At 45.9% G+C, this 27673-nt stretch overlaps 1 protein-coding gene across 1 annotated transcript in view; it reads left to right on the top strand.

Annotated features, from left to right (window-relative positions):
* The window catches only part of SLC4A7 (solute carrier family 4 member 7), a 110504-nt gene that overhangs the window by 17540 nt on the left and 65291 nt on the right, over positions 1-27673 (top strand). Inside the window, exon 2 of the mRNA XM_064169811.1 lies at positions 22224-22305. Coding sequence (XP_064025881.1) covers positions 22224-22305 — 82 coding nt within the window. The remainder of the gene's footprint in view (positions 1-22223; positions 22306-27673) is intronic.

Genomic DNA, 27673 nt, shown 5'->3' with positions numbered 1-27673 from the left:
GAGGGCTGAGTGAGGTTTCAGGCTTTAAACACTTACTAGTTAGGTGCTGACTTTAATAGTGTTGAAAAGTCCAGGTTTATGCTTCATGTGAAATCACAGTGCTCTAACATTTGTTGAGGATAAAAAGAGTCTCAAACATGCTGAAATGCCTGAAGATGCATTTAGGTAAATTAGCAAACTGTGAAGAACGTGTTGTAAATGGAACAGCTTTGACTTTAGAAAGCATTCTCATTTTGCCCAAAAAAAAACCCAACCCAACCCCAAAACAGCAACCCACCCCTAAAATGAAACAAGAAACCAACACCAACTGAAGCCACAAAAAAACCAAACTCAAAAAACCAGTAACAAAGCAGAAATCCCCCCTAAATAAAATCACCCCAATCTCTTTGGCCAGCTCAGTGCCATTTGCATGGTGACCACATGCTCACATGTGTTGAATTCAAATTCTTGTTAGTTTTCTGTATGAACATGAATTTCTTCCATCTCTGTCTACTGAGAGATGGTTTTCAGTACAGAAGTGAGTGAAGTATTTTAAAACATAGTGTACATGTTTTGTTTTTCACCTTCAATGTATTTGAATCATGATGTGATGGTTTGGGTGTTCCCTGCCCCCCCACACTTTGGAAATCACCCAGAGGAGACTCAGCCAGCTTTGGAAATTTGAATGAAGTTTATATTTACAGCTTAGCTCAATATACAAGCAGATAGTTACAGTATATACAGTTACAGACAGAAATAGACAAGGTAAAAGGTAATACAGACACACAACAGCCCTCCCAGAAACCTGAGTCCCCAGGAGGGGCTCCCAACTGCCCTTCCACCTTCTCCTACCCCTCTCAACCTTACCCCAGTGCCAAGGAAGAATGGAGGTTCAGCCAGGGGGTTAGGAAGCAAAGTGGATTAATCAGAGAGACAGCAGAGAGGCTAGAGAGAAATGCAGCTCAGGCAATGCCCCAAGAAGAAGCAGTGCCTTATCTATGTCTGGATTCTTGTTCTTATACCTCTGAGCAAGCCTCTGAGAGAAGTAGGCATCGTCACTGTTTCTTTCGTAGCCTGTCATCTAGTTCTTCTCACCAAAACATTCTAGCTAGCTTCAATCTAGCATTAAGTCACTGCAGGGTGACTTAATGAAGTGGCCTACACAATAGAGAGTAATCTTGCTGTTGATGCCTATTCAGTTCGCAGATTTCAGTGATATTCTCTCTAGAGAATAAGTATGTAGCTCTCACAATGATGTGGAATTCTATAGAATCACAGAATCAACCAGGTTGGAAGAGACCTCCAAGATCATCCAGTCCAACCTATCACCCAGCCCTATCCAGTCAACCAGACCATGGCACTAAGTGCCTCAGCCAGGCTTTTATTAAACACCTCCAGGCATGGTGACTCCACCACCTCCCTGGGCAGCCCATTCCAATGCCAATCACTCTCTCTGTAAAGAACTTCTTCCTAATATCCAGCCTATACCTACCCTGGCACAACTTGAGACTGTGTCCCCTTGTTCTGTTGCTGGTTGCCTGGGAGAAGAGGCCACCCCCCACCTGGCTACAATGTCCCTTCAGGTAGTTGTAGACAGTAATAAGGTCACCCCTGAGCCTCCTCTTCTCCAGGCTAAACAGGCTTGAGGAAGCCTCTTCTTCCTGCACATACACAACTTGAACAAACCAGCTTTTATACTTCTGGTAGAAGCAATTCCAATATGGATTTACACTGAGGAAATCTGTGCCACCAGCACACAGTTCAGCATAGCTGTGTCAGGATTCATCCAAGCAGCCAAAGAACTGTATGAGTCTATACTGTGCACTAGGGAAATATTTGGTTAAAGATGCTTAGTTGAGAAAAGATCCATGAGAAAGTATCTGATATCTTTGTTTAACTTTGTTCTTTTGTATATTAATTATTTAATATATGATAATTTCCATAGCTGATCTGTTTGTTCTTTTGTATATGAATCATTTAGTATATGATAATTTCCATAGCTGATCTGTTTTTTCTTTTGTATATGAATCATTTAGTATATGATAATTTCCATAGCTGATCTGTTTGTTCTTTTGTATATGAATCATTTAGTATATGATAATTTTCACATAGCAATAGAGAGGCCTTTAATAACTTGGAAGTGAAAAGATTCACCTACATGTTGAATGTCTATTTAAGGAGTGGAAACAAACTCCTCTTAACTCTTGCCAGTACTATCTGAGAATATTTTTTTTCTTGATCTATGCTTAGATAATTTTCTGCACTGTGAAATGCAGTAGAAAGCTGAATGTGGCCTTCTGATTTCTGAACTACTAGGTAAATGAAATCTAGATAATAAAGCAAATCTTCACAGTTGCACTGTATATTCCTTTGGCACTATTTGCCCCAAGTTTATGAACAGTGAAGTATTTGCTTTGTTTTGTCTGATTGTTGATGGGTTGGAGTGGCAGCAGTCCAGTTTGGTTCATAGAGTTCTCTTCATCTAAGAAGTAAGAATGAAGGAACTAAAAACCAAGACAGGCCATGTCATGACATGAAGGTTAAGTTGTAGATAATTCCTTAAAGAGACATTTTTCCTATGCATTATATGATGGGACAAGGAGATTAAATTATGTTAGTGATGAAGAGAGAAATGAAGCTCTGAATTTGATCTGCTAGAGTAGAGGTCGTGTTTTTTGAAGGTTGACTTAAGCAAGGGAAAAATGTGGCTACTTATACCTGAACCAGAGCCATTTCATTCTGGAAGGAGACATAGAATCATAGAATCAACCAGGTTGGAAGAGACCTCCAAGATCATCCAGTCCAACCTAGCACCCAGCCCTAGCCAGTCAACCAGACCATGGCACTAAGTGCCTCAGGCAGGCTTTGCTTCAACACCTCCAGGGACGGTGCCTCCACCACCTCCCTGGGCAGCCCATTCCAATGGGAAATCACTCTCTCTGTGAAGAACTTCTTCCTAATATCCAGCCTATACCTACCCTGGCACAACTTGAGACTGTGTGAAACTAATTACACCTAACAGCATGTGTTTTCCCCTTAAGCAGAGAAAAAAAAAAGAAGTGAGGGTTTCTTTAAGGAACCCTGGTTTATTTTTCTGAACAAGAATATATATGGCTAATACAAAACAAACCAACCTGCTTTGGCACGAGTATTTAGTGAAAGCTTGATAATGCAGCTATAAATCCACTTAACAGATGGTTTGACTTCTGGGATTTGAGGTATGAACGTGCTTTTGTTTTGTAGTGTTAATAAAGTCTTGGAAGAGAGCTAAAACACAGCCTCGGAGCTATTCTTAGCTGCTGTTCACGCAGAAAACGTTAAGTCTTGAACTCTGTTTCAGTTCCTTTTTTGGTATTCCCTGAGCTGGAATTGAAGGCATGCTGTCTTGCCCATTTTGCTCTTGGGTGACCCTGAAGTAGCTGTAATCAGTGGCTTGGGAGATGAGACTGCCGGTGGAGTGATTGGCTGCAGGGCTGGGGAGCAATTTACTGAGTACATCTGTGTGGATCAGAGCAAGCTAAAGCAAAGCAGCCATGTACGTGCAGTCTCTCATCTCTTGGGAGATTCACTGCAGGGTCTCCGGCAAGGGCATTCTCTGCTCCTACACATCAGCATGGAGGAGGAGGCTTGTCTAGGGAAGAAAATGCAACCTGTATGTAAACAGCAGCTGTGTATAACTTTGATAATGGTTCGAGTGGGCTTTGATGCAAGTAATACTTAGCAACTGTGTTTCAGAATGCTGTGGTACCTTAGACTCAGGGAAGACTTTTTTTTGGGGGAGGTTTTCTGATAGAAATAATGTTTGAAGTAGAGATTTCTGCATTAGGGAAGCTATTTTTGGTGTAGTTAGAATTGCTGTAGTAACTGGCTTATCTCAGAAGGAGAATCATGAGTATATGATCATATTTTGAGAGCATCTGAGTGTGGAGTGTTTTGTGGGGGGGGTTTACTTTTATTCTTCTGCATTACTTGGACTTGGCTTTTTTTAATTGGAAGGATAGTAGCTATGGCTTTGAGTAATTCCACACAAGTACAGCAGAGGAGTTTCTATTAAGGAGTATGAAAATGACTAATTGAATCCTGTGACAAAACCTGAAGGGTAACTTAAGGAAATCTGTAGCTGATGTAAAATGTTCCTAGAGGTAATGTTTTCTTCAGACCTCACTAGCATAGCTCCAAAACAGCATTTGTAGTGACTTGTGCAATGAAGTGGTGAAATGTGGTGTTACCATTATAAGGATTGCTTAGCTCTTGCCTGGATAATCTTTATGGCTGCCATTTAGCTTCCATGCAGTGTGTAACCGATGGCTGCTTTAGAGTTCCCTGGAAAACTACAGTCTGTGGAATGGAATTTTCCTGGATTTGTTTTCTCTGCATTGTTCTCTATACCTTTCACAAGACTACCACTGAAGTTTGTATTTTCCTTCGTGAGCATAAGTGAAATTAGAATTAACATTAGCAAGTTCAGTTGTTAGGAAGCAAAACATCACTGCTTTTTTTTCCAGAAGTGTGGGTTTTTTCCTTCCAAAGGTGTGACAGACTGGTTGGGGGTTTGTGTGTGTGTGTGTGTGTTGGATTTTTGGGGTGTGTTTGGGTTCTTTTTGTGTGTGTGTGTTGGGTTTTGGGGTGTGTTTGGGTCCTTTTTGTGTGTGTGTGTGTGTTGGGTTTTTGGGGTGTGTTTGGGTCCTTTTTGTGTGTGTGTGTTGGGTTTTTGGGGTGTGTTTGGGTTCTTGTGTGTGTGTGTTGGGTTTTTGGGGTGTGTTTGGGTCCTTTTTGTGTGTGTGTTGGGTTTTTGGGGTGTGTTTGGGTTCTTTTTGTGTGTGTGTGTTGGGTTTTTGGGGTGTGTTTGGGTTCTTCTTGTGTGTGTGTTGGGTTTTTGGGGTGTGTTTGGGTCCTTTTTGTGTGTGTGTGTTGGGTTTTTGGGGTGTGTTTGGGTTCTTCTTGTGTGTGTGTGTTGGGTTTTTGGGGTGTGTTTGGGTTCTTCTTGTGTGTGTGTGTGTTGGGTTTTTGGGGTGTGTTTGGGTTCTTTGTGTGTGTGTGTGTTGGGTTTTTGGGGTGTGTTTGGGTTCTTTTTGTGTGTGTGTGTGTTGGGTCTTTGGAGTGTGTTTGGGTTCTTTGTGTGTGTGTGTTGGGTTTTTGGGGTGTGTTTGGGTCCTTTGTGTGTGTGTGTTGGGTTTTTGGGGTGTGTTTGGGTCCTTTTTGTGTGTGTGTTGGGTTTTTGGGGTGTGTTTGGGTTCTTTGTGTGTGTGTTGGGTTTTTGGGGTGTGTTTGGGTTCTTTTTGTGCATGTGTGTTGGGTCTTTGGAGTGTGTTTGGGTTCTTTGTGTGTGTGTGTGTTGGGTTTTTGGAGTGTGTTTGGGTTCTCTTTGTGTGTGTTGGATTTTTGGGGTGTGTTTGGGTCCTTTTTGTGTGTGTGTGTTGGGTTTTTGGAGTGTGTTTGGGTTCTCTTTGTGTGTGTTGGGTTTTTGGGGTGTGTTTGGGTCCTTTGTGTGTGTGTGTTGGGTTTTTGGGGTGTGTTTGGGTCCTTTTTGTGTGTGTGTGTTGGGTTTTTGGGGTGTGTTTGGGTTCTTTTTGTGTGTGTGTGTTGGGTTTTTGGGGTGTGTTTGGGTCCTTTGTGTGTGTGTGTGTTGGGTTTTTGGGGTGTGTTTGGGTCCTTTTTGTGTGTGTGTGTTGGGTTTTTGGGGTGTGTTTGGGTCCTTTTTGTGTGTGTGTGTTGGGTTTTTGGGGTGTGTTTGGGTCCTTTTTGTGTGTGTGTGTTGGGTTTTTGGGGTGTGTTTGGGTCCTTTTTGTGTGTGTGTGTTGGGTGTTTGGGGTGTGTTTGGGTTCTTTTTGTGTGTGTGTGTTGGGTTTTTGGGGTGTGTTTGGATTCTTGTGTGTGTGTTGGGTTTTAGGGTGTGTTTGGGTTCTTTTTGTGTGTGTGTGTGTTAGGTTTTAGGGTGTGTTTGGGTTCTTGTGTGTGTGTGTGTTGGGTGTTTGGGTTCTTTTTGTGTGTGTGCGTTGGGTTTTAGGGTGTGTTTGGGTTCTTTTAGTGTGTGTGTGTTGGGTTTTAGGGTGTCTTTGGGTTCTTGTGTGTGTGTGTTGGGTTTTTGGGGTGTGTTTGGGTCCTTTGTGTGTGTGTGTTGGGTGTTTGGGTTCTTTTTGTGTGTGTGCGTTGGGTTTTAGGGTGTGTTTGGGTTCTTGTGTGTGTGTGTGTTGGGTTTTTGGGGTGTGTTTGGGTTCTTTGCTTTTTGTTTTATCACAGCACACATACATGTCTCTTTTTTTTTTACTGTACTTCATATACAGTGATGGAAAAGTAAAAGCAAAATGTGTTTTCTGGAGAGTCATATTGAAGTCTGTTGATGTCTTTTTGAATGTACTTGTCCAAATAAGGTTTGTAAAGCTCCTGTGTTGTTCTGTAAGTCTTCTAGATGATTGGTCAGACTTATTTAGTAGGGTAATCTGAACAGTTAACTGGAGGATTAGTAGGCTACAAATGCTTCTCTAAATATTCCTAACCCCTTTCATTATAGCTATGGTCTTAGTGGAGTCTAAGTGTGAAACCTTCCTGTGAGGCTTTGTTGCTCTGATTAGGAGGGATCTTTATTCACATGTGAGAATAATTGTATATAAAAGAGTATTTGTATTAACCACAGATAAAATTCACTGAAAAAGGAAGGGTGGGAGTAGAGGATGATACCAAAATCCTTGAGCTATAGCAAAATCTTTCCTCTAGTGCCTGGGCAATACCAGTTGCCATGATAGTAGGGGAAAAAACCTGACCTAGAAAGCAGCTGTCTCTGTGCAAATGAGCCTATAGCAAACATAATCAAGGGGGAACCTGTCAGTGTGGTATACTTCTGATGAGTGTTCTACTTGTGAATTGTTCTTAACCTTGCTGTTATTTGTATATATTTAGATGTCAAGGCCAGCTGAAAGTTGTATGGTGACCCAATGAAACTGGCCCTGTTTATATTTGGTGCATTTTCCCGTGGCTGTTAGGCTGTGTGCTTGATTTAGAACTGGTCATGTTGTGCTTCATCACTTTGGCAACATCTGAAGACACAGTATTGCTGTGTATACCATGCCCAAACAACTGGCTTTTACAGGATTGTTTGTGGCATTCAGCTAAAGCTGTTCCATAGACTGCACAACACCTTCAGCTACTACTGTTCAGGAAAAAAATATCATTTTTTTCATATCCTAGCTGCTTTCCAGGGAGGCAGCAACTGGAGATGCATGCCTCTCTGTGCACCATAGGCTCATCTTACCCCTGGTTTAAAAACAGAACCAGCATGACAGAAGTTATAAATAAAAACTTACAAAGTGCCAGCTGTTAGTCATCCCTGAAGATGAACCATGTCAAAAAGCAGTGCTACAGGCTGGGGACAGTGGCTGGAGAGCAGCCAGGAAGAAAGGGACCTGGGGGTACTAATAGATAGTAGGCTGAAGATGAGGCAGCAGTGTGCCCAGGTGGCCAAGAGAGCCAATGGCATCCTGGGCTGGCTCAGGAGCAGTGTGGCTAGCAGGACAAAGGAGGTTATTCTGCCCCTGTACTCAGCACTGCTCAGGCCACACCTTGAGTGCTGTGTCCAGTTCTGGGCTCCTCAATTCCAGAGAGATGTTGAGGTGCTGGAAGGTGTCCAGAGAAGGGCAACAAAGCTGGTGAGGGGCCTGGAACACAAACCCCTGTGAGGAGAGGCTGAGGGAGCTGGGGGTGTGCAGCCTGCAGAAGAGGAGGCTCAGGGCAGAGCTCATTGCTGTCTACAACTTCCTTTCAGGTAGTTGTAGCCAGGTGGGGGGTGGCCTTTTCTCCCAAGCAACCAGCAATAGAACAAGGAGACACAGTCTCAAGTTGTGCTGGGGTAGGTCTAGGCTGGATGTTAGGAGGAAGTTGTTGGCAGAGAGAGTGATTGGCATTGGAATGGGCTGCCCAGGGAGGTGGTGGAGTCACTGTCCCTGGAGGTGTTGAAGCAAAGCCTGGCTGAGGCACTTAGTGCCATGGTCTGGTTGACTGGCTAGGGCTGGGTGCTAGGTTGGGCTGGATGATGTTGGAGGTCTCTTCCAACCTGTTTGATTCTATGATAAGCCTTTCCTTAATATACTCACTCTAAACTTAAGGCTACTTGATGCGCTCTGTATGGGTAACAGAGGGAGAGCTGTAGCACAGACCTGATGCTGATGACTGCCAGGGGTAGGATGCTTGTCACTGAACTCTGCATACATCACAAATACACCAGCTTTCTGGTTTGTAGCTTCGAGTTGCAGTCACTGTTAACACTTCTAGTCCTACAAAATGAGGAGACATCACTGGTCTTGTCTGTGGTTTTCTGTGGCTTACTTTTGGTGCTGTGTTTGGGTGTGTTTTCTGTTTTCTTTCTCCCGAACCTTAGTGCTTGATAGCTTACAGTTCTAGGAGGTAAAATAGAGAGGAGCCTGTGGTTGCACTCTGTAAATTCGAGCTATGTTTTATTTCCTGACAACGTGGAGCACTGAGTGCTTTAAACAGCAATGCAGGCTTCTGAAGCAAACAGCTGAGGAAATGCTGCTGTGAAAGTGAGGCGTGAACGATCATCTTGGGTAATGCATTTCTGCAGCTCGCTGAGGAATCCAAAGGAGCTCTGTGTACCTGTCACAAGTCACTGGTAAAATCCTTTTTATTTTTCTTAAACATGTTCATGCACATCTGGAGAAGAGAGCAATGTTGGTGATTTTCCTTTGTTATTTTTGTCAGTGCCTTGAAATGGCTGTCATATGGGCAAGAGTCCAAGGGGATGGCATTCAATAGCTCCAAGTGCAGGGTGCTGCACTTTGGCCACAGCAACCCCATGCAGAGATACAGGCTGGGGTCGGAGTGGCTGGAGAGCAGCCAGAGAGAGAGGGATCTGGGGGTGCTGATTGATACCCACCTGAACATGAGCCAGCAGTGTGCCCAGGTGGCCAAGAGAGCCAGTGGCATCCTGGCCTGCATCAGGAATGGTGTGGCCAGCAGGAGCAGGGAGGTCATTCTGCCCCTGGACTCTGCACTGGTTAGACCACACCTTGAGTGCTGTGTTCAGTTCTGGGCCCCCCAGTTTAGGAGGGACATTGAGATGCTTGAGTGTGTCCAGAGAAGGGCGACGAGGCTGGGGAGAGGCCTTGAGCACAGCCCTACGAGGAGAGGCTGAGGGAGCTGGGATTGGTTAGCCTGGAGAAGAGGAGGCTCAGGGGAGACCTTATTGCTGTCTACAACTACCTGAGGGGTGGCTGTGGCCAGGAGGAGGTTGCTCTCTTCTCTCAGGTGGCCAGCACCAGAACAAGAGGACACAGCCTCAGGCTGTGCCAGGGGAGATTTAGGCTGGAGGTGAGGAGAAAGTTCTTCCCTGAGAGAGTCATTGGACACTGGAATGGGCTGCCCGGGGAGGTGGTGGAGTCGCCGTCCCTGGAGCTGTTCAAGGCAGGATTGGACGTGGCACTTGGTGCCATGGTCTGGCCTTGAGCTCTGTGGTAAAGGGTTGGACTTGATGATCTGTGAGGTCTCTTCCAACCCTGATGATACTGTGACACTGTGATATTGTAAGGGGCCGAACACTGAATAGAGATTGGTCTCAGCATCCTTGGGAGAATCGTTTGAGATGGAAGGAGCCTGGCCTTTGCCCCCTGGAGTCGACCAAGTGACTCTGGGGACTCCCCAGCAATGGCATGGGGCATGTCTTCCAACACTGAGTGGAAAAGGACAAGGCTATTTTTAACAGTGTGAAGCTATAAAAGACGTCACACTATGGTGTGGAGAATGAGAATCTGCTTTAGAATCACAGAATCAGCCAGGCTTGGAAGGGACCACAAGGATCATCTAGTTCCACCCCCCCTGCCATGCCCAGGGACACCCTCCCCTAGAGCAGGCTGCACACAGCCCCATCCAGGCTGGCCTTAAACACCTCCAGCCATGGGGCCTCAACCACTTCCCTGGGCAACCCATTCCAGCCTCTCACCACTCTCATGCTCAACAACTTCCTCCTCACCTCCAGGCTGCATCTCCCCACCTCCAGCTTTGCTCCATTTCCCCCAGTCCTGTCACTCCCTGACAGCCTTGAAAATCCCTCCCCAGCTTTTTTTAGGCCCCCTTCAGATCCTGGAAGGCCACAAGAAGGTCACCTGGGAGCCTCCTCTTCTCCAGACTGCACAGCCCCAACTCTTTCGGTCCTCATAGGAGAGGACAGAGTCACCTTGAGAGTGATGTGCTGGGCTAGGGCTGCTGCTGTGGCTGCTGGGAAGCGTTGGCTATGAGAGAGAATGAGCTGAACTTAGGCTGCAGCTCCCATAGAGACTGCTGCATGGGGCTGCTAAAGACTCTGCTGAGGCTGCTGGAGATCTGCACGGGCACTTTGAGGTGCTGGTGTCACCTCTGTGCCTGTGCTGCTCCTGCTTGTTGCTCCCACCCACTGTTCCCAGTCGTGGTGCAGTGCTCCTTAGGGATTGGATCACCGTGGTAGCTGTACCTGTAGCCTGTGTAAGGCAAGTTAGTCCCATCCAGTTCATGCTCACAACAGAGGAAGAGGAGTCCTGTAAAAGTTTATTCACATAAAGGTGGAGTCCTCAGGGCAAATCCCCGTGGAGTGTCTGAAATTGCTGGAAGGTGCAGCTTCCCTTTTATCTTAAATTCCTGAACACAAATTTCCCTTCTCCCTTTCTGCTTTGGCTGAGGTACTTAGAATTGACAATCCTCCCAGCACACCTACTGCATCACCTTTACATGCAACCCCCCTGCATCTATGTGTTATGGTATTTAAATTAGGGTCTTCATGTCTCTGAGTGGAGAGGTTAATATTCAGTAGTCTGTTAAGCCTGTACTTTGTCCTGGAAGTTCAGGCTGTGTTCAGTGTCTGTTATCTTCACACAGCCCCCCACTGATTCACAGGGAGACCCCAGGTGAGGCATGTAGCACAGGCCCTTTGTGATTTGTATCACAGTACCACCAAGGTTGGAAGAGACCTCACAGATCATCAAGTCCAACCCTTTACCACAGAGCTCAAGGCCAGACCATGGCACTAAGTGCCACGTCCAATCCTGCCTTGAACAGCCCCAGGGACGGCGACTCCACCACCTCCCCGGGCAGCCCATTCCAGTGTCCAATGACTCTCTCAGGGAAGAACTTTCTCCTCACCTCCAGCCTAAATTTCCCCTGGCACAGCTTGAGGCTGTGTCCTCTTGTTCTGGTGCTGGCCACCTGAGAGAAGAGAGCAACCTCCTCCTGGCCACAACCTCCCCTCAGGTAGTTGTAGACAGCAATAAGGTCTCCCCTGAGCCTCCTCTTCTCCAGGCTAACCAATCCCAGCTCCCTCAGCCTCTCCTCGTAGGGCTGTGCTCAAGGCCTCTCCCCAGCCTTGTTGCCCTTCACTGGACACGCTCAAGCATCTCAATGTCCCTCCTAAACTGGGGGGCCCAGAACTGAACACAGGACTCAAGGTGTGGTCTAACCAGTGCAGAGTACAGGGGCAGAATGACCTCCCTGCTCCTGCTGGCCACACCATTCCTGATGCAGGCCAGGATGCCACTGGCTCTCTTGGCCACCTGGGCACACTGCTGGCTCATGTTCACATAACACAGACAAAGGTAGGCTGTCTGCTTCCTTCTTTATTATCCCATCTGCCTCTAGCCGACTCTCCATTTGTAAAGACACCACCCACCTTCATCCTATTCCCTGTTAAATGAAGTGGTTTTGCACTTGGCTCCAACTGGAGTCTTTATTTTGTTCCTGAGAATTTTGAGCTTGTCACACTAAAAGATACAATTGGACATCACCCAGAAGTTAAGCTCAAGCAGCCCCTGTGGTATCTGAGGACAAGCTGGAAAGCTTGTGCCAAATTCTCAGACCAAATTGATTCAACTACATTTCAAGTACATCTAAAAATGTGTTGCTACTAGGCTCTATCTCTTGAAAGCAGTTACTCAGTAATGCACTATGGAATGGAGTCTGTTGTGTGTGTGACTGCATAATCTTATGGGAGTTGCCCAGCGAGAAGAGCTTGCACAGCTGACAGTGGAAAATTTCTTCTAGGTTTAATACTTTGTGTGTTATATTTGTGCCAGTCAACCAGACAGTAATTAACACAAGCTGCTGGAGGTTGACAGGCTGAATTCCTGCAAACTCGAATACTTTTCTTAATGACTCATGCAATTTAGGACTCTGACCTTTCATAAACACTACTCTTAAAAAGCACACCTAGTGCATTTTAGATATGAAAAGTGCACTGTGCTGGAAGGCAAAGCTTTGAGAAGGTAAACAGGTAAAGTGTAACCAATTTCTGAATGCATATTTGTCTGCAGTGGAAGTTAGATTGCTCCTTTCTCACAAAGTGAGAAGAGATGTTTGAAAATCAGAGCTATTCTGCCAGAGCTGAGAGTAGTTGAAAGTCTTGTCTAGCCTGCATCAGTTGAAAAGGGGTTTCATTTTCATGCTGGGGAAGGTTGGAAGTCTGAGAAAACATCTTGTGGTATATGTAGGTGCCTCTCACCGAATTTGAGGGTTTTACTGGAAGGTTGTGTTTACATTTTGTGTGTAGTGGTTGCCTGCTCTCCCAACACACAAGTAAAACACAAAACTCGGGGCTGAGATGAGGAGATAAGAGTTTAATGTAACGTAAGATATCTCCCTGAGAAGAGGAGGCTCAGGGGTGACCTCATTGCTGTCTACAACTACCTGAAGGGAGGCTGTAGCCAGGTGGGGGGTGGCCTTTTCTCCCAAGCAACCAGCAACAGAACAAGGGGACACAGTCTCAAGTTGTGCTGGGGTAGGTCTAGGCTGGATGTTAGGAGGAAGTTGTTGTCAGAGAGAGTGATTGGCATTGGAATGGGCTGCCCAGGGAGGTGGTGGAGTTGCCATCCCTGGAGGTGTTGAAGCAAAGCCTGGATGAGGCACTTAGTGCCATGGTCTGGTTGACTGGTTAGGGCTGGGTGCTAGGTTAGGCTGGATGATCTTGGAGGTCTCTTCCAACCTGGTTGATTCTATAGGCATAATGTGTAATTTCCCATTGGAATGGGCTGCCCAGGGAGGTGGTGGAGGCACCGTCCCTGGGGGTCTTCAAGAAAAGACTGGATGAGGCACTTAGTGCCATGGTCTGGTTGATTGGATAGGGCAGGGTGCTAGGTTGGACTGGATGATCCTGGAGGTCTCTTCCAACCTGGTTGATTCTATGATTCTATACCTTAGCTAACAATCTAATTAATAACACAGTACATGGTTACCTTAGATTAGCCTATTTGCAAAAGAAGCACAGTGAAATGAAAACCACAAACACAACCCCAAAAAAACCCAGCATCAACCAGAAAACCCAAACTAGCATCTAGATGCCTCCCACCCATCCACCTGTTCTACTGTGCACCCTGGAGAGCTGACCACACCTAAGAAGCCAGAACTCTGAAGCAGCTGGAACAGAAAGCCTCCCATGTTTCCATCTGAATTTCAAGCCCCATGTTACTTCAGTTTTTGAAGCTGGCATGACTGCATGGTTTGAGTAGCAGCATAGGTTCACCTCAATCCATGATAGTAGCCACAAAGGGAATAGTGTTAGTGTGTTTGAATTCAGTGTCCTGGGATATTTGTTTAACGAATATATGCATGGATGTGTTTTTCCTTGCAGCAGTCTGTTCTGGTCTTGTACAAGTTATTCTCTTTATGGGGGGGAAAAAAAGCCTTCCAAAATGAGCAAACCAAAAGTGAGGGCTTAATGTCTCTCTGGGGCACCTTGATTTCTGCTTGTGTTGTTCCTTCCTTGATACATTGCAACCTTTAAATGTTACCTTTTCTCCATCAGATGTTCTCTTTGCATCTGTGGCACTGTTGCACAAAAAGTTTCACGCAGATGGATGATAAACTGCGGAGAAATGCTTGCTTGAAGATGAAGTAATTCTCTCTGCCTAAAAAAGGGAACTTGATGAGTTTTAAACAATCCTACCTCTAAGTATTTAAAGAGCTCCAGAAGTAGAAAACTAAAATGACACTATTTAGATTCAGCAACTGTAGCAGCTTCCACTGTGTCTTAACCTGACCTGGTGTGCTAGTTTGAAGCTAGCTAGAATATTTTGGTGAGAATTAGATTGGAGGCTGTAAAAAGGAACCAGTGCTGATATCTACTGCACTCAGAGGCTTGCTGAGATGTGTAAGAACAAGAACACACAGATAACAGAGCTGCTTTCTGGCTCTGGCTGCCTCACTTCTCTCCCAGCTTGCTAACTAATCCATCTGCTTCCTAACTCCCCTGGATGATCCTCCAAACTCACCTTGAATGTAAGGCAAAGTCTTGGGTAAGGTAGAGGGGTGGGAGAAGGTGGAAGGGTGGTTGGGAGCCCCTCCTGGGGACTCAGGTTTCTGGGGGGGGAGGCTGTTGTGTTTCTGTGTTACTTTTTAACTTGTCTATTTCTGTCTATAGCTGTATGGATTGTAAATACCTGCTTGTATCTTGTGCTAAGCTGTTAAGTATAAAGCTTCATTCTTCAATTTCCAGCTCAGCTGAATCTAGTCTGGGTGATTTTTCTTAAGTGTGTGTGGGGGCAGGGAACACCCAAACCATCACACATGGTAGATCTACAATTACTGGAAACCTATGAATCGTAGAATCAACCAGGTTGGAAGAGACCTCCAAGCTCATCCAGTCCAACCTAGCACCCAGCCCTAACCAATCAACCAGACCATGGCACTAAGTGCCTCATCCAGGCTTTTCTTGAAGACCCCCAGGGACGGTGCCTCCACCACCTCCCTGGGCAGCCCATTCCAATGCCAATCACTCTCTCTGTGAAGAACTTCTTCCTAATATCCAGCCTAGACCTACCCTGGCACAACTTGAGACTGTGTCCCCTTGTTCTATTGCTGGTTGCCTGGGAGAAGAGGCCACCCCCCACCTGGCTACAATGCCCCTTCAGGTAGTTGTAGACAGTAATAAGATCACCCCTGAGCCTCCTCTTCTCCAGGCTAAACAGGCCCAGCTCCCTCAACCTCTCCTCATAGGATTTGTGCTCCAGGCCCCTCACCAGCTTTGTTGCCCTTCTCTGGACACCTTCCAGCACCTCAACATCTTTCTTGAATTGAGGGGCCCAGAACTGGACACAGTACTCAAGGTGTGGCCTGAGCAGTGCCGAGTACAGAGGCAGAATAACCTCCCTTGTCCTGCTGGCCACACTGCTCCTGATGCAGGCCAGGATGCCATTGGCTCTCTTGGCCACCTGGGCACACTGCTGCCTCATCTTCAGCTTACTATCTATTAGTACCCCCAGGTCCCTTTCCTCCTGGCTGCTCTCCAGCCACTCAGTCCCCAGTCTGTAGTGCTGCTTGGGGTTGTTGTGGCCAAAGTGCAGAACCCTGCACTTGGCCCTGTTAAATCTCTTCCCTATGCCCTACAGAGTCTATTATTAGAAAAGGTTGTAGCTTGGAATTATTTTATTGCATAGTTGAATTATTTAGGGTTTTTTTACCTGCTGTAAGGCAAAAGTAGATTATGGTGAGACTTACTGTTGGCATCACAATTGGTTATGATTTGTAGATTTGGGGATTTTTTTAAAACAAAGGCTATAAATTATATGCTTGCTTCATGTGTGATATTTGTGGTTAATAATGGTTTATTCTTGGAAGAGTCTTTGCATAGGCTGAGTACTTTGAGGTAGTAATAGAATGGTTTGCAAGGGCATGCATGCCTTTCTCTAATCTCAAAAGACATTACACAGGCTCACAGGGTGTTAGGGGTTGGAAGGGACCCAAGGAGATGATCCAGTCCAGCCCCCCTGCCAGAACAGGACAATACTATCTAACACATCCAGACAGACTCCAGAGAAGGAGACTCCACAACCTCTCTGGGCAGCCTGTGCCAGTGCTCTGGGACCCTTACAGTCAAGAAGTTCCCCCTTGTGTTGAGACAGAACCACTTTTGCTGTAATTTACATCCATTGCTCCTTGTCCTGTCCCAAGGAGCAGTGATCAGAGCCTGTCCCCCCACCTCCTGGCAGCCCTCAGATACTTACAAGCATTGATCAAATCCCCTCTCAGTCTTCTCTTCTCCAGACTAAGCAGCCCCAGGTCCCTCAGCCTCTCCTCATCAGCCATGCTCTCCTGTCCTCTAATCATCCTCCTAGCCCTCCACTGGACCCTCTCCAGCAGATCTGTGTCCCTCTTCAACTGGGACAGGGATCTACTGGAGGGAGTCCAGCGGGGTGTGACAAGGATGATTACTTCATGTGGCTTTGAAGGCTGCTTCTATGTGAGTTTGGCAGAGTACATTTGCTATTGCAGTAAAGGATAATAATAACATAAGGTATTCAGAAAGTGCAGTGTGAAAATGTTATTAGGAGGTTATCATCTTGCATGGGTATTTTCTGCAGTTTGCAATGTAACTTTAGCATGCAGTAGCTCTTACAAGCTGGAGGAAGATTCTTGTTTTCTTTTGTTGCTCAAAGCCTGTGTGTTTGGTAACCTTCTAAGTATCATAGAATCAACCAGGTTGGAAGAGACCTCCAAGATCATCCAGGCCAACCTAGCACCCAGCCCTAGCCAATCAACCAGACCATGGCACTAAGTGCCTCATCCAGGCTTTTCTTGAAGACCTCCAGGGACAGTGACTCCACCACCTCCCTGGGCAGCCCATTCCAATGCCAATCACTCTCTCTGACAACAACTCCCTCCTAACATCCAGACTATACTTCCTCTGTCACAACTTGAGACTGTGTCCCCTTGTTCTATTGCTGGTTGCCTGGCAGAAGAGGCCACCCCCCACCTGGCTACAATGTTCCTTCAGGTAGTTGTAGACAGCAATGAGGTCTGCCCTGAGCCTCTTCTTCTCCAGGCTACTCACAGCTCCCTCAGCCTGTCCTCACAGGGCTGTGCTCCAGGCCCCTCACCAGCTTTGTTGCCCTTCTCTGGACACCTTCCAGCACCTCAACATCTCTCTTGAGTTGAGGAGCCCAGATCTGGACCCAGTAGTCAAGGTGTGGTCTGATCATTGCTGAGTACAGGGCCAGAATAACCTCCCTTGTCCTGCTGGCCACACTGCTCCTGAGCCAGGCCAGGATGCCATTGGCTGTCTTGGCCACCTGGGCACACTGCTGCCTCATCTTCAGCCTACTATCTATCAGTACCTCCAGGTCCCTCTCTGCCTGACTACTCTCAGCCACTCAGTCCCCAGCCTGTCGCACTGCTTGGGGTTGTTGTGGCCAAAGTGCAGAACCCTGCTCTTGGCCTTGTTAAATCTCATCCCATTGGCCTCTGCCCACCTATCTAAAAGGACTGTTGGGGGCAGGGCAGAAGTCAGGTACAGGCTATTTCATCAGTCTGTGGCTGTAACCATGAAGCTAATTGTGGAAGAGGTTTTCATAGTTTACCCTGCGTTAGGTGGTTTTCCTCTCTTAAGACTCTCAATTTAGAGAGTCTGTAATACTTCATCTGTTTCTGTCTCTGAGTTTTCTGGTAACAGGCAGTATTTGTTTGTATATGTGTTTCTGTGAGCTGGAGTGTACTACAGTCCTATCATTTTCTATTTTTGTGTCACCAAAATAAATTGGAAAGTAAATATGTTTGACTCCCCCTTGGTAGTGTTGCAGCCTTCCCAGTGCAGCTAGGATGCCTCCAAAAAACTGTCAACTTAGGCTTTCTAATGTTGCTGCTTGTGATGCTTTGGGTGTTCTCTGTGCCCCTACACTGTGGAAAATCACCAGGACTAGACTCAGTGGCTCTGGAGGTTGAATGAAGCTTTCTATTGACAGCTTAGCACAATATACAAGCAGATAGTTGCAATAGATAAAGAAGTATACAAGTTAAAAAGTAATATAGAAAGACAACAGCCCTCCCAGAAACCTGAGTTCCCAGGAGGGGCTCCCAACCACCCTTCCACCTTTTCCCCACCCCTCTACCTTACCCCAGACTTTGCCTTACACTTAAGGTACTTTGGAGGGTTGGACAGGGGAGTTAGGAAGCAGATGGATTAGTCAGGCAGCAAGTTAGGTTAGAGAGAAAAGTGCAACCCCAAAGAGAGAGAGCAAACAACTCTGTTATCTATGTTTGTGTTCTTGTTCTTTTACATCTCAGCAAGCTTATGAGTGCAGCAGACATCAGCATAATTTCCATTTCACAGCCTAGCATCTAATTCTTCTCACCAAAATATCCCAGCACACTGATAGATAAGGAAACAAAGTGTGTGCCCAAGGGAGCAGAAAAGAGCAAGGAGAATATTCTTTAGCAAATAGCCTGGTTAATATATTGTTAGGTGTTTAATAAAGGATTTACCCTTAGGGTAGGCAGCAGTCCTTTTGGAGAACCAGTCCTGACAGGAGGCTATAATTTGTGAACTGTTAAACAGTGAATTGTATGCAAAGGAATGTAAATATTTTGAGAGTCACAGAGGTTTACAGGTTGGAAGGGGCCTCCAGAGATCATTGAGTCCAACCTCCCTGCCAAGGCAGGATTGCCCAGGGTAGTTCATGCAGGAATGCATCCAGGTGGGTTTTGAGTCTCTGGAGAAGGAGACTTTGCAGTCTCTCTTGGCAGCCTGTTCCAGGGCTCTGTCACCCTTGCTGAAAAGAGGTTTCTTCTCCTGTTGAGGTGAAACCTTCTGTGTTCCAATTTGCAGCCATTGCTCCTTGTCTTACTGCTGCTGACCAGCAAAGAGATTGGCCCCATCCACTTGACCCTCACCTCTCAGATATTTTGTCTTGGGTTCAAATGCAAGTTCCCAGAGACTCTAATAAATTTAATAGACCCAATGACAATTTATAGAATTTATAGAGTGCCCTCCCTTCTTTCCCCTCCTTTTCCCAAAGATAGGGAGAGAGAGAGAGAGAGAGGTAAGCACACCCAAATAAATCAATCTCACTCGATTTGGAAGTTAAAAAGGAAAAGTTTAACAATAACTTAGAAAAGGTATTGGAGGTAGGGGAGTTTACAAAGGATAAGGAAGGGAAAACAGCAAAATACAACAAGGGATGGATACAACCCAAGCAATGTGATGGTGTCTCTGCCTCGTGGCTGCCACGGGGTGTGCTGGTATGCAGTGTGAGTGTGTGTGTCCAGAGGGAGCGAAGAAAAGAGGAAGAGGAGCAGGAAGCTCCTCTGTTTTATAGGACAGGGAGTGGGGGCAGTGGGCTAACCATCACCTGGAGTGTGGCCCACCCCTGGGGAGGGGCCAAGACCCCTAGGGTCAGGTTCAGGGTTACTCCCCTAGGAGTGTTAACCCTATACATATTTGTATACATTGATCAGATCTCTTCCCAGTCTTCTCTTCTCCAGACTAAACAGCCCCAGGACTCTTAGTCTCTCTCCATAGTGGAGATGCTCAAGTCCCCCAATCATCCCATGGCTCTCTGCTGGACTCCTTTCAGCAGATCCCAGTCTCCTGAGCTGGGGAGACAAGAACTGGACACAGTATTGCAGGTGTGGTCTCACCAGGGCAGAGTAGAAGAGAAGATCCTTCCTGAACCTGTTGGGTGCACTTTTCCTGATGCACCCCAGAATGCCATTGGCTCTCCTGGCCACAAGGGCACATTATTGGCCCACACAGAACTTGCTGTCCACCAGGACAGTCTTTCTCCACAGAGCTGCTTTCCAACAGGACAGCCCCCAGCCTGCACTGGTGCCTGTTGTTGTTCCTCCCCAGATGCAGGGCCCTGCACTTGTCCTTACTGAACTTCATAAGGTTTGCCTTCACCCAGCTCTCCAGCCTGCCCAGGTCTTGTTGGCTGGCAGCACAATCTGACAGGCTGTCAGCCACTTTCCCCCCTAGTTTGGCATTATTGGCCATCTCAATGCCCTCATCCAGGTTGTTGATAAAGATACTGAACAAAACTGGACCCAGTACTGATCCCTGGGGAACACCACTGGGCACAGGCCTCCAACTTGATTCTGTGCTATTGATGACCACTCTCTGAACTCTGTTGTGGAGCCAGTTTTCAGTCCACCTCACTGACCAGCCATCTATGCCACATCTGAGCTTATCCATGAGGATGTTGTGGGAGACAGTATCAGAAGCCTTGCTGAAGTCAGGTAGATGACATCCACAGCTTCATCAACTCATTTGGTCATGGTATCGTGGAAGGCTGTCAGGCTAGTTAAGCAAGATCTCCCTTTGGTAAGTCCATGTTGGCTACTCCTGATAACCCTCTTCTTTGCCATAGGGTTAGAGATGGCCTCCAGAATGAGCTGCTCCGTTGTCTTTCCAGGGATGGAGGTGAGGCTGACTGGTCTGTAGTTGCCTAGGTCTTCCTTCTTGCCTTTTTTGAAGACTGGAGTGTCAGTGGGCTTCCCACTGTTGGGCACCTCTCCTGTCCTCCATGAGTCTCCAGAAGTTACAGAGGGAGGCTCAGCAACAATTCTCTCAGCACTTGTGGATGCAACCCATTGGGCCCATGGATTTGCACAAGTGACCTCTAACCCAGTCCTGGCTGACTGGTGGAGTGTCCTCTTCTCTCCAGTATTACACCCTTGCATCCAGAGACTGAGGTTCCTGAGGGCTGGCCTTAGCAGTAAAGTCTGAGTCAAAGAATGCATTCAGCAACTCTGCCATCTCTGCATCTTCAGTTAGCATATCCCCCACGTTGTGCAGTAGTGGACCCACCTTTTCCTTCATCTTTTGCTATCAGTGTACTTGAAAAAGCCCTTCTTGTTTTCTTCCACCTCCCTGGTAACTTCAATCTCATTTGATGTCAAGTTTGAGGTGAGATTCAGTTTTCTACTGCTCAGTTATTTTGAGGTTTAGTTTTGTCAAGACTGAGCTTAAAGGTCTGCTGTAGTGATGTGCTCAGTGTGAGCACATGTGGGGACTCATTTGGGGGCATAAGTGTTATTTTTGAGCCTCTAATTTCAGTGCTGTGTTTTTGTGATGTGACTGGGATGGATTCAGTAGTAATGGGATATGAGCAGATCATCTTGCAACTGCTGTTTTCTGATTTCGTGCCTATAAAAGGGGAATTACATAAGAGTGCAGTTAACAGTCTGAAACCTGAGTGAAAATGTTGTTTTGATCTTTACAAAACTGTTGGTCTTGGAGAGACCTCCAAGTTGTATAATGTTTTTTGCTGCTCCTTTGTATAACTTTAGGTTCACAGAAGCTTCTCATTTATTGTGCTAGTTTGAGCCTAGCTGGGATATTTAGGTGAGAAGAATTAGATGATAGGCTGTGAAGAGGAAACAAGGCTGATGGCTGCTGCACTCATAGGCTTGCTGAGATGGATAAGAACAAGAACATAACTATAGATAACAGAGTTTCTCTTTAACCTGCCATCTGTGTGACTAATCCTTCTGCTTCCTAACACCCCTGTCGTAGAATCATAGAATCAGCCAGGTTGGAAGACACCTCCAAACTCAGCCAGCCCAACCTAGCACCCAGCCCTGGCCAATCAACCAGACCATGGCACCAAGTGCCTCATCCAGGTTTTTCTTGAATACCTCCAGGCATGGTGACTCCACCACCTCCCTGGGCCAATCACTCTCTCTGCCAACAGCTTCCTCCTAACATCCAGCCTAGACCTACCCTGGCACAGCTTGAGGCTGTGTCCCCTTGTTCTGTTGCTGGTTGCCTGGCAGAAGAGACCAACCCCACCTGGCTACTCATCTTGAATGTAAGGCAGAGTCTGCAATAAAGAGGAGGAGTGGAAGGGTGGTTGGGAACCCCACCTGAGGACTCAGGTTTCTGGGAGGGCTGTTGTGTTTCTGTATTACATTTTAACTTGTCTATTTCTGTCTATAGCTGTCTAGATTGTAAATACCTGCTTGTATATTGTGCTAAGCTGTAACTATAAATCCTCATTCTCCAATTTCCATTTTGGCTGCGTCTAGTCTGGGTGATTTTCTTAAGGGGGACAGGACAGGGAACACCCAAACCATCACACTTTGGAAAATCTCACACAGGACTTGTTCCCTAAGCAAATGGGTTCATGATCTCTGAATATTGACTTACATAATGCTTTATAAAATCACTGCTGCTGAATGTAAAACTTCTCCCTCCTGAAATGTGTCTCCATCACTTACACAGTGACCTCAAGAGCATTGCAGAAGGTGCATGGTATTTAGTGTGTCTCTTGATTTTACACTTCTTCTTTCAAAACATGGTAATGTTTTCTTGAAGGACTACCTGGGTAGAGGTTTAGTAATGTTTTCTTTCTAAGGCATTTAAAACATGTGCTATTTTAGACAGCTTCAGAAGCACAGAACTTAGTTTGGAATGAGATGTATGAATTGTATTTATATTTAAAGTAGATGTGTAAAAATTCTATTTAGTTTTTAAGTTACAACTTCTGTCTTTCTTTTTTTTTCAGGGTCATGATGAAGAAGCCATTGTGGATATGGGCAAAATTAGCTCTACTATCAATACAAACTTTGAGAAAGAAGAGCTAGAAAGTAAGCTTACATTGGTTTTCTGTTTCCATGACATGGGATTTTTTGCCTCAGGATAAAAGATATATTTTCACAGTATCACCAAGGTTGGAAGAGACCTCACAGATCATCAAGTCCAACCCTTTACCACAGAGCTCAAGGCCAGACCATGGCACCAAGTGCCACGTCCAGTCCTGCCTTGAACAGCTCCAGGGACGGCGACTCCACCACCTCCCCGGGCAGCCCACTCCAGTGTCCAATGACTCTCTCAGGGAAGAACTTTCTCCTCACCTCCAGCCTAAATCTCCCCTGGCACAGCTTGAGGCTGTGTCCTCTCATTCTGGTGCTGGCCACCTGAGAGAAGAGAGCAACCTCCTCCTGACCACAACCTCCCCTCAGGTAGCTGTAGACAGCAATAAGGTCTCCCCTGAGCCTCCTCTTCTCCAGGCTAACCAATCCCAGCTCCCTCAGCCTCTCCTCGTAGGGCTGTGCTCAAGGCCTCTCCCCAGCCTCGTTGCCCTTCTCTGGACACACTCAAGCATCTCAGTGTCCCTCCTAAACTGGGGGGCCCAGAACTGAACACAGTACTCAAGGTGTGGTCTAACCAGTGCAGAGTCCAGGGGCAGAATGACCTCCCTGCTCCTGCTGACCACACCATCCCTGATGCAGGCCAGGATGCCACTGGCTCTCTTGGCCACCTGGGCACACTGCTGGCTCATGTTCAGGTGGGTATCAATCAGCACCCCCAGATCCCTCTCTGTCTGGCTGCTCTCCAGCCACTCCGACCCCAGCCTGTATCTCTGCATGGGTTTGTTGTGGCCAAAGTGCAGCACCCTGCACTTGGAGCTATTGAAGCCATCCCCTTGGACTCTGCCCATCTGTCCAGGCGGTCAAGGTCCCAGAGAAGGGTGACTAAGCTGGGGAGGGGCCTGGAGCACAGCCCTGTGAGGAGAGGCTGAGGGAGCTGGGGGTGTGCAGCCTGAAGAAGAGGAGGCTCAGAGCAGACCTCATTGCTGTCTACAACTACCTGAAGGGAGGCTGTAGCCAGGTGGGGTTGGCCTCTTCTCCCAGGCAACCGGCACCAGAACAAGGGGACACAGTCTTAAGTTGTGCCAGGGGAGGGCTAGGCTGGATGTCAGGAGGATGTTGTTGTCAGAGAGAGTGACTGGCACTGGAATAGGCTGCCCAGGGAGGTGGTGGCGTTGCTGTCCGTGGAGGTGTTCAAGGGAATCGGGATGGGGCACTTAGTGCCATGGTCTGGTTGATTGGCTAGGGCTGGGTGCTAGGTTGGTCTGCATGATCTTAGAAGCCTTTTCCAACCTGGTTGATTCTATCATTCTGTCCTGTTATCAAGTTTTGTAAAATTAAAGCTTGAGGAACAAAGACCATGAGGGAGATGTTTCTGAAAGTTAAGTCCACTGTGGTGTCACCACGCACTTGAAATATTAAGAGAATGAACAGATAACAATAAATGAGGTTCCATGGTAAACTTTACATCCTGCAGTCTGCTTCTGTCAAACAGTATGGAATCCTATTAATCTTCATTCAGGTAGTGATAGGACTGGGGGAATGGAACAAAGCTAGAAATGGTTAGATTTAGACTGGATCTTAGGAAGAAGCTCTTTAGCATGAGGGTGGTGAGACCCTGCAATGAGTTGCCCAGTGAGGTAGTGGAAGTCACGTCCCTGGAGGTGTTTAAGGCCAGGCTGAATGAGGCTCTAGATAGCTTGATCTAGTGTGAGGTGTCCCTGCCCATGACTGGAGGCTTGGAACTGGGTGATCCTTGTGGTCTTTTCCAACCCTTTCTGATTCTGTGGTTGATTCTGGGATTCATTATTTCACTCAGGGTCCTGCATTTAGCAACAAAAATAGCTTTGGGTTAGTTTCATATAGCAAAATTAGTTACTTCATCTAAGATACAGTTTCTTACCGACTTGAAAAGGGAGTATATTTGCATGACGGTTAGTTGATGCTGTTTGGTGAAGTCAGGGGGAAAAGTTAAGTGAGACCTAGTACTAAAATCTTGTTTATTCACCTTTCACATAGAACATTATGTAAATGTTAAGTTTCACTATGCTAGAAGACTATCAGTATATTCACTAAGTAATTCCTGACAGTAGTGTTACCACTTTTGAACACCAAAGAGCCATTATAGTAGTAGTTTCTAGCTGAGAAAAGTTGGTTTAGGTTTCTGTCACTTTCTTATTCTGTAGTCTAACAAGAGATAGGCTCAAGTGGTTAAAATTGTTTGTTGCTGTTGCTCTGTTCCTTCAGTCTCTTACTGGTTTCCATCTTGTACTGAGATTTATTTGTCTGACCACACCGTAAGCTTGGTTAAGTATATTAAGGTAGCAGAACATGTAACAGACCTAATGACAGAGGAATAAGAAATATCTCAGCAGCTGAACACTCCAAACCAATTTGCCACACAGATGGATATGTACTAGTGCTGAACAGAAAGAGGAAGTACATCTCTGAAGCTAAGAGGTGAAGTGGTGGAGACTGCAACAATGCCAATTTAGATAGGGTTGAGCTGTGGTAAAGTCATTTCTGTGGCTGTAGTCGTGGTTACAATTTTGGTGCAGGTTTAAGCTGTCTCCCCCTTCATTTCCTTCTCTTGCTTTTCTCTGGAGTGATGACCCAGAAAAAAGCATCTGTGTGTTTTGCAAGGAGGCACAGGTTAAGAGAAAGCAGGCATTCAGCTTCAAATAGTGTGCTGTGCTTCAGCATGAGCAGCTGCAATGTCTCAGCCAGGAGAATGACGTGGGAACATGCAGCCAGACCACTTCCTTGGTCTCTCTTGTAGTTGTGAAAGGTACTGGGTGGGAGGAGAGGGGATTCAGGCTACCCTTACATTGCTGACTATGGAAAATAGTCCTGTTTTACCCACAGCTAAGGAATAAATTAACATGAAACCAAGTCCTGTTTTACCCACAGCTAAGGAATAAATTAACATGAAACCAAGACTTGTTTCATGAGCAATTGAGTTAATGTCACATTTGTTCAAAGGTGGAGAAGAAGAGACCTCACTGTCCTCATCTTACCTTTAGCCATACAGCCTTTACCTTTCCTTTTGCTACTTCTCACTCTTTGTAGTCACCCAGTGCAAGTCACAAACTGAGGGAGAAGCATGACTCCGGATAGTGTCCTTTTTATTGACTTGCAAATGCTTCCTTGTAGGTGTAGAAAGACCTATAGTAAAGCATTAAGTATTTTAAGTGTTGTAGGACCTGAAACTGTTTCAGTCTAGTTTTCTAACTTGTTTTCTTGGTGACTTGAGAAGGACTTTGAGGAATGTGAAACTTTTCCAGAAGTGTGTGTTGATTCATTTTCAAGGAGAGGAAGCAAACAGTTCTTAGTTCATCTATAATGCAGAACACCAAACCTTTAAGTGCTAGCATGAACCAGGTGATCTTTAACTGCTTTCAAGCCTGTACAAACGAATGGTGGTTGATTTGATGCTGTAGAAGGCATAATTTTGTTGCTTATACTGAAGCAAAGGTTTCTTGGTATTATCAGTATTTGATAGTCCTATTTTCTGGGAACTTTATGATGAAGTATTAATAGAGGGATTGGGTTAGGGTTAATAGAGGGATTGATGAAGTGGAAAACAGATCTTGAAGTTAGAACTTCCAAGCTTTGCATTCTGTTTATATGATGGCTGGGAAAGTGTGGTACCTATCTGCTGGTGGTGGTGTTTAGCTTAAGAAAGGTTAGGTACAGGCTGCTTGTTTCATAAACTCTCTTCCTGTAAAGGTTAATGGATAGAGATGGTAAATGATAATTGTGGGTAGATTGTGTATATATACTAAATAATGTACTGCTCTTTACTGAAGCTGTAAGGCAGTAACAAATGTCAGTTTACAGAGGAACTAGAAAAGGGAATAATATCTTAAAATAACATTTTTAAGAGCACAATGTTCTTAACTAGATGCCAAACTGAGCTGCACTGAATGAGAATAATAAACTAAGGCAGGAGCTGGAAATAGGATAAGATATTTCATGCCATCTTGTAAAAGGCATTTTCTGATGTAAACCATGTTTTAAGGAAAGCTTTCCTAAATCTAAATTAATAAGTTTTTCTTGATGCTGTTGTCATGGAAGACCTATAGGCCCAAAACATGTCCTGGCTTGCCCCACTCTTCTGCTGATAGGCTGGATGTTAGGAGGAAGTTCTTCACAGAGAGAGTGATTGGCATTGGAATGGGCTGCCCAGGGAGGTGGTGGAGGCACCGTCCCTGGAGGTGTTCAAGAAAAGCCTGGATGAGGCACTTAGTGCCATGGTCTGGTTGACTGGATAGGGCTGGGTGCTAGGTTGGGCTGGATGATCTTGGAGGTCTCTTCCAACCTGGTTGATTCTATGATTCTATGACTTGGTGCCATTGTGCCTCCTCCCAAAGTGAAAAGCATACACCCACAGGTGTTTATGCACTTGTTAGTGTCTTGCCCAAGTTAAGGGTAAGCAAGCCCTGGTTTTACCTAATGTGGTCAGTTTTGGCAAGATGCCATTCTGCTGGTGAATCTCTGTGGCTAAAGGAGCCATTACACTTGGGCAAATAATCTAAATGGAGCTAAATTGCAAGCAGTGTGCTCTGCTCTGACAGCCTGCTCTGACTGACAGCCTGCTCTGACTGACAGCCTGCTCTGACTGACAGCCTGCTCTGACTGACAGCCTGCTCTGACGTGCTCTGCCTGCTATGTAATAACAAGCCCTGATGTTTGGGCTTGAACTACCTGGAAACTTGCTGTGCCTCAAGTTTACCAGGAGAAAGCATTAAGAGCCTCACAACGTGGTGAGAAATGCTCTGCACCTCTGCAAACCTCTGTGCCAAGTCTGGAGTCCAAGAGAAACCAGGAACAGGTCAGAGATAGCTTCCTCTTTTCCAGCACCCCATTAGAGTCTAGGAAAGTCTAGAAGCCTGAAAGGTTATTAAGACACTGACAGAACTCCTTTCAAGTGTTTGGATACTGTCTGGAAACTAATTCAGCCCTGGGAGTCTGGAGAGAATATTTTGTGAGTAAGTACTCAAAAGCCTCTCGAGTCCCTTTAGTGGACAAGCTGTATCTACCACAAGGTTCTCTTTCCAATTTCTAATGGCTGAATTGATGGTTGTTGCATTATTGCTAGTTATTCCTGAAGTGTCCCCAGGTTCCCTGTTTTTCCCTCTGTGTAACACTTTCATGAGTGTGCAAAGAACCTATTAATAATGAAGTATTGTGGTGAGATCCCTGAATGTCAAAATTAATAAACTGTGTTCATTTTGGAATAAATCCCACCCATACAATTACACTTATCAAGACCTACATCACAGAATCAACCAGATGGGAAAAGACCTTTGAGATCATAGAGTCCAACCTGTTACTTAACACCTTCTAATTAACTAAACCATGG

The sequence above is a fragment of the Pogoniulus pusillus genome, chromosome 32, assembly GCF_015220805.1.
Source record: "Pogoniulus pusillus isolate bPogPus1 chromosome 32, bPogPus1.pri, whole genome shotgun sequence".
NCBI lineage: Eukaryota > Metazoa > Chordata > Aves > Piciformes > Lybiidae > Pogoniulus > Pogoniulus pusillus.
Note: the sequence above shows the minus strand (reverse complement) of the source record. Positions and strands in the feature narration are given on the sequence as shown.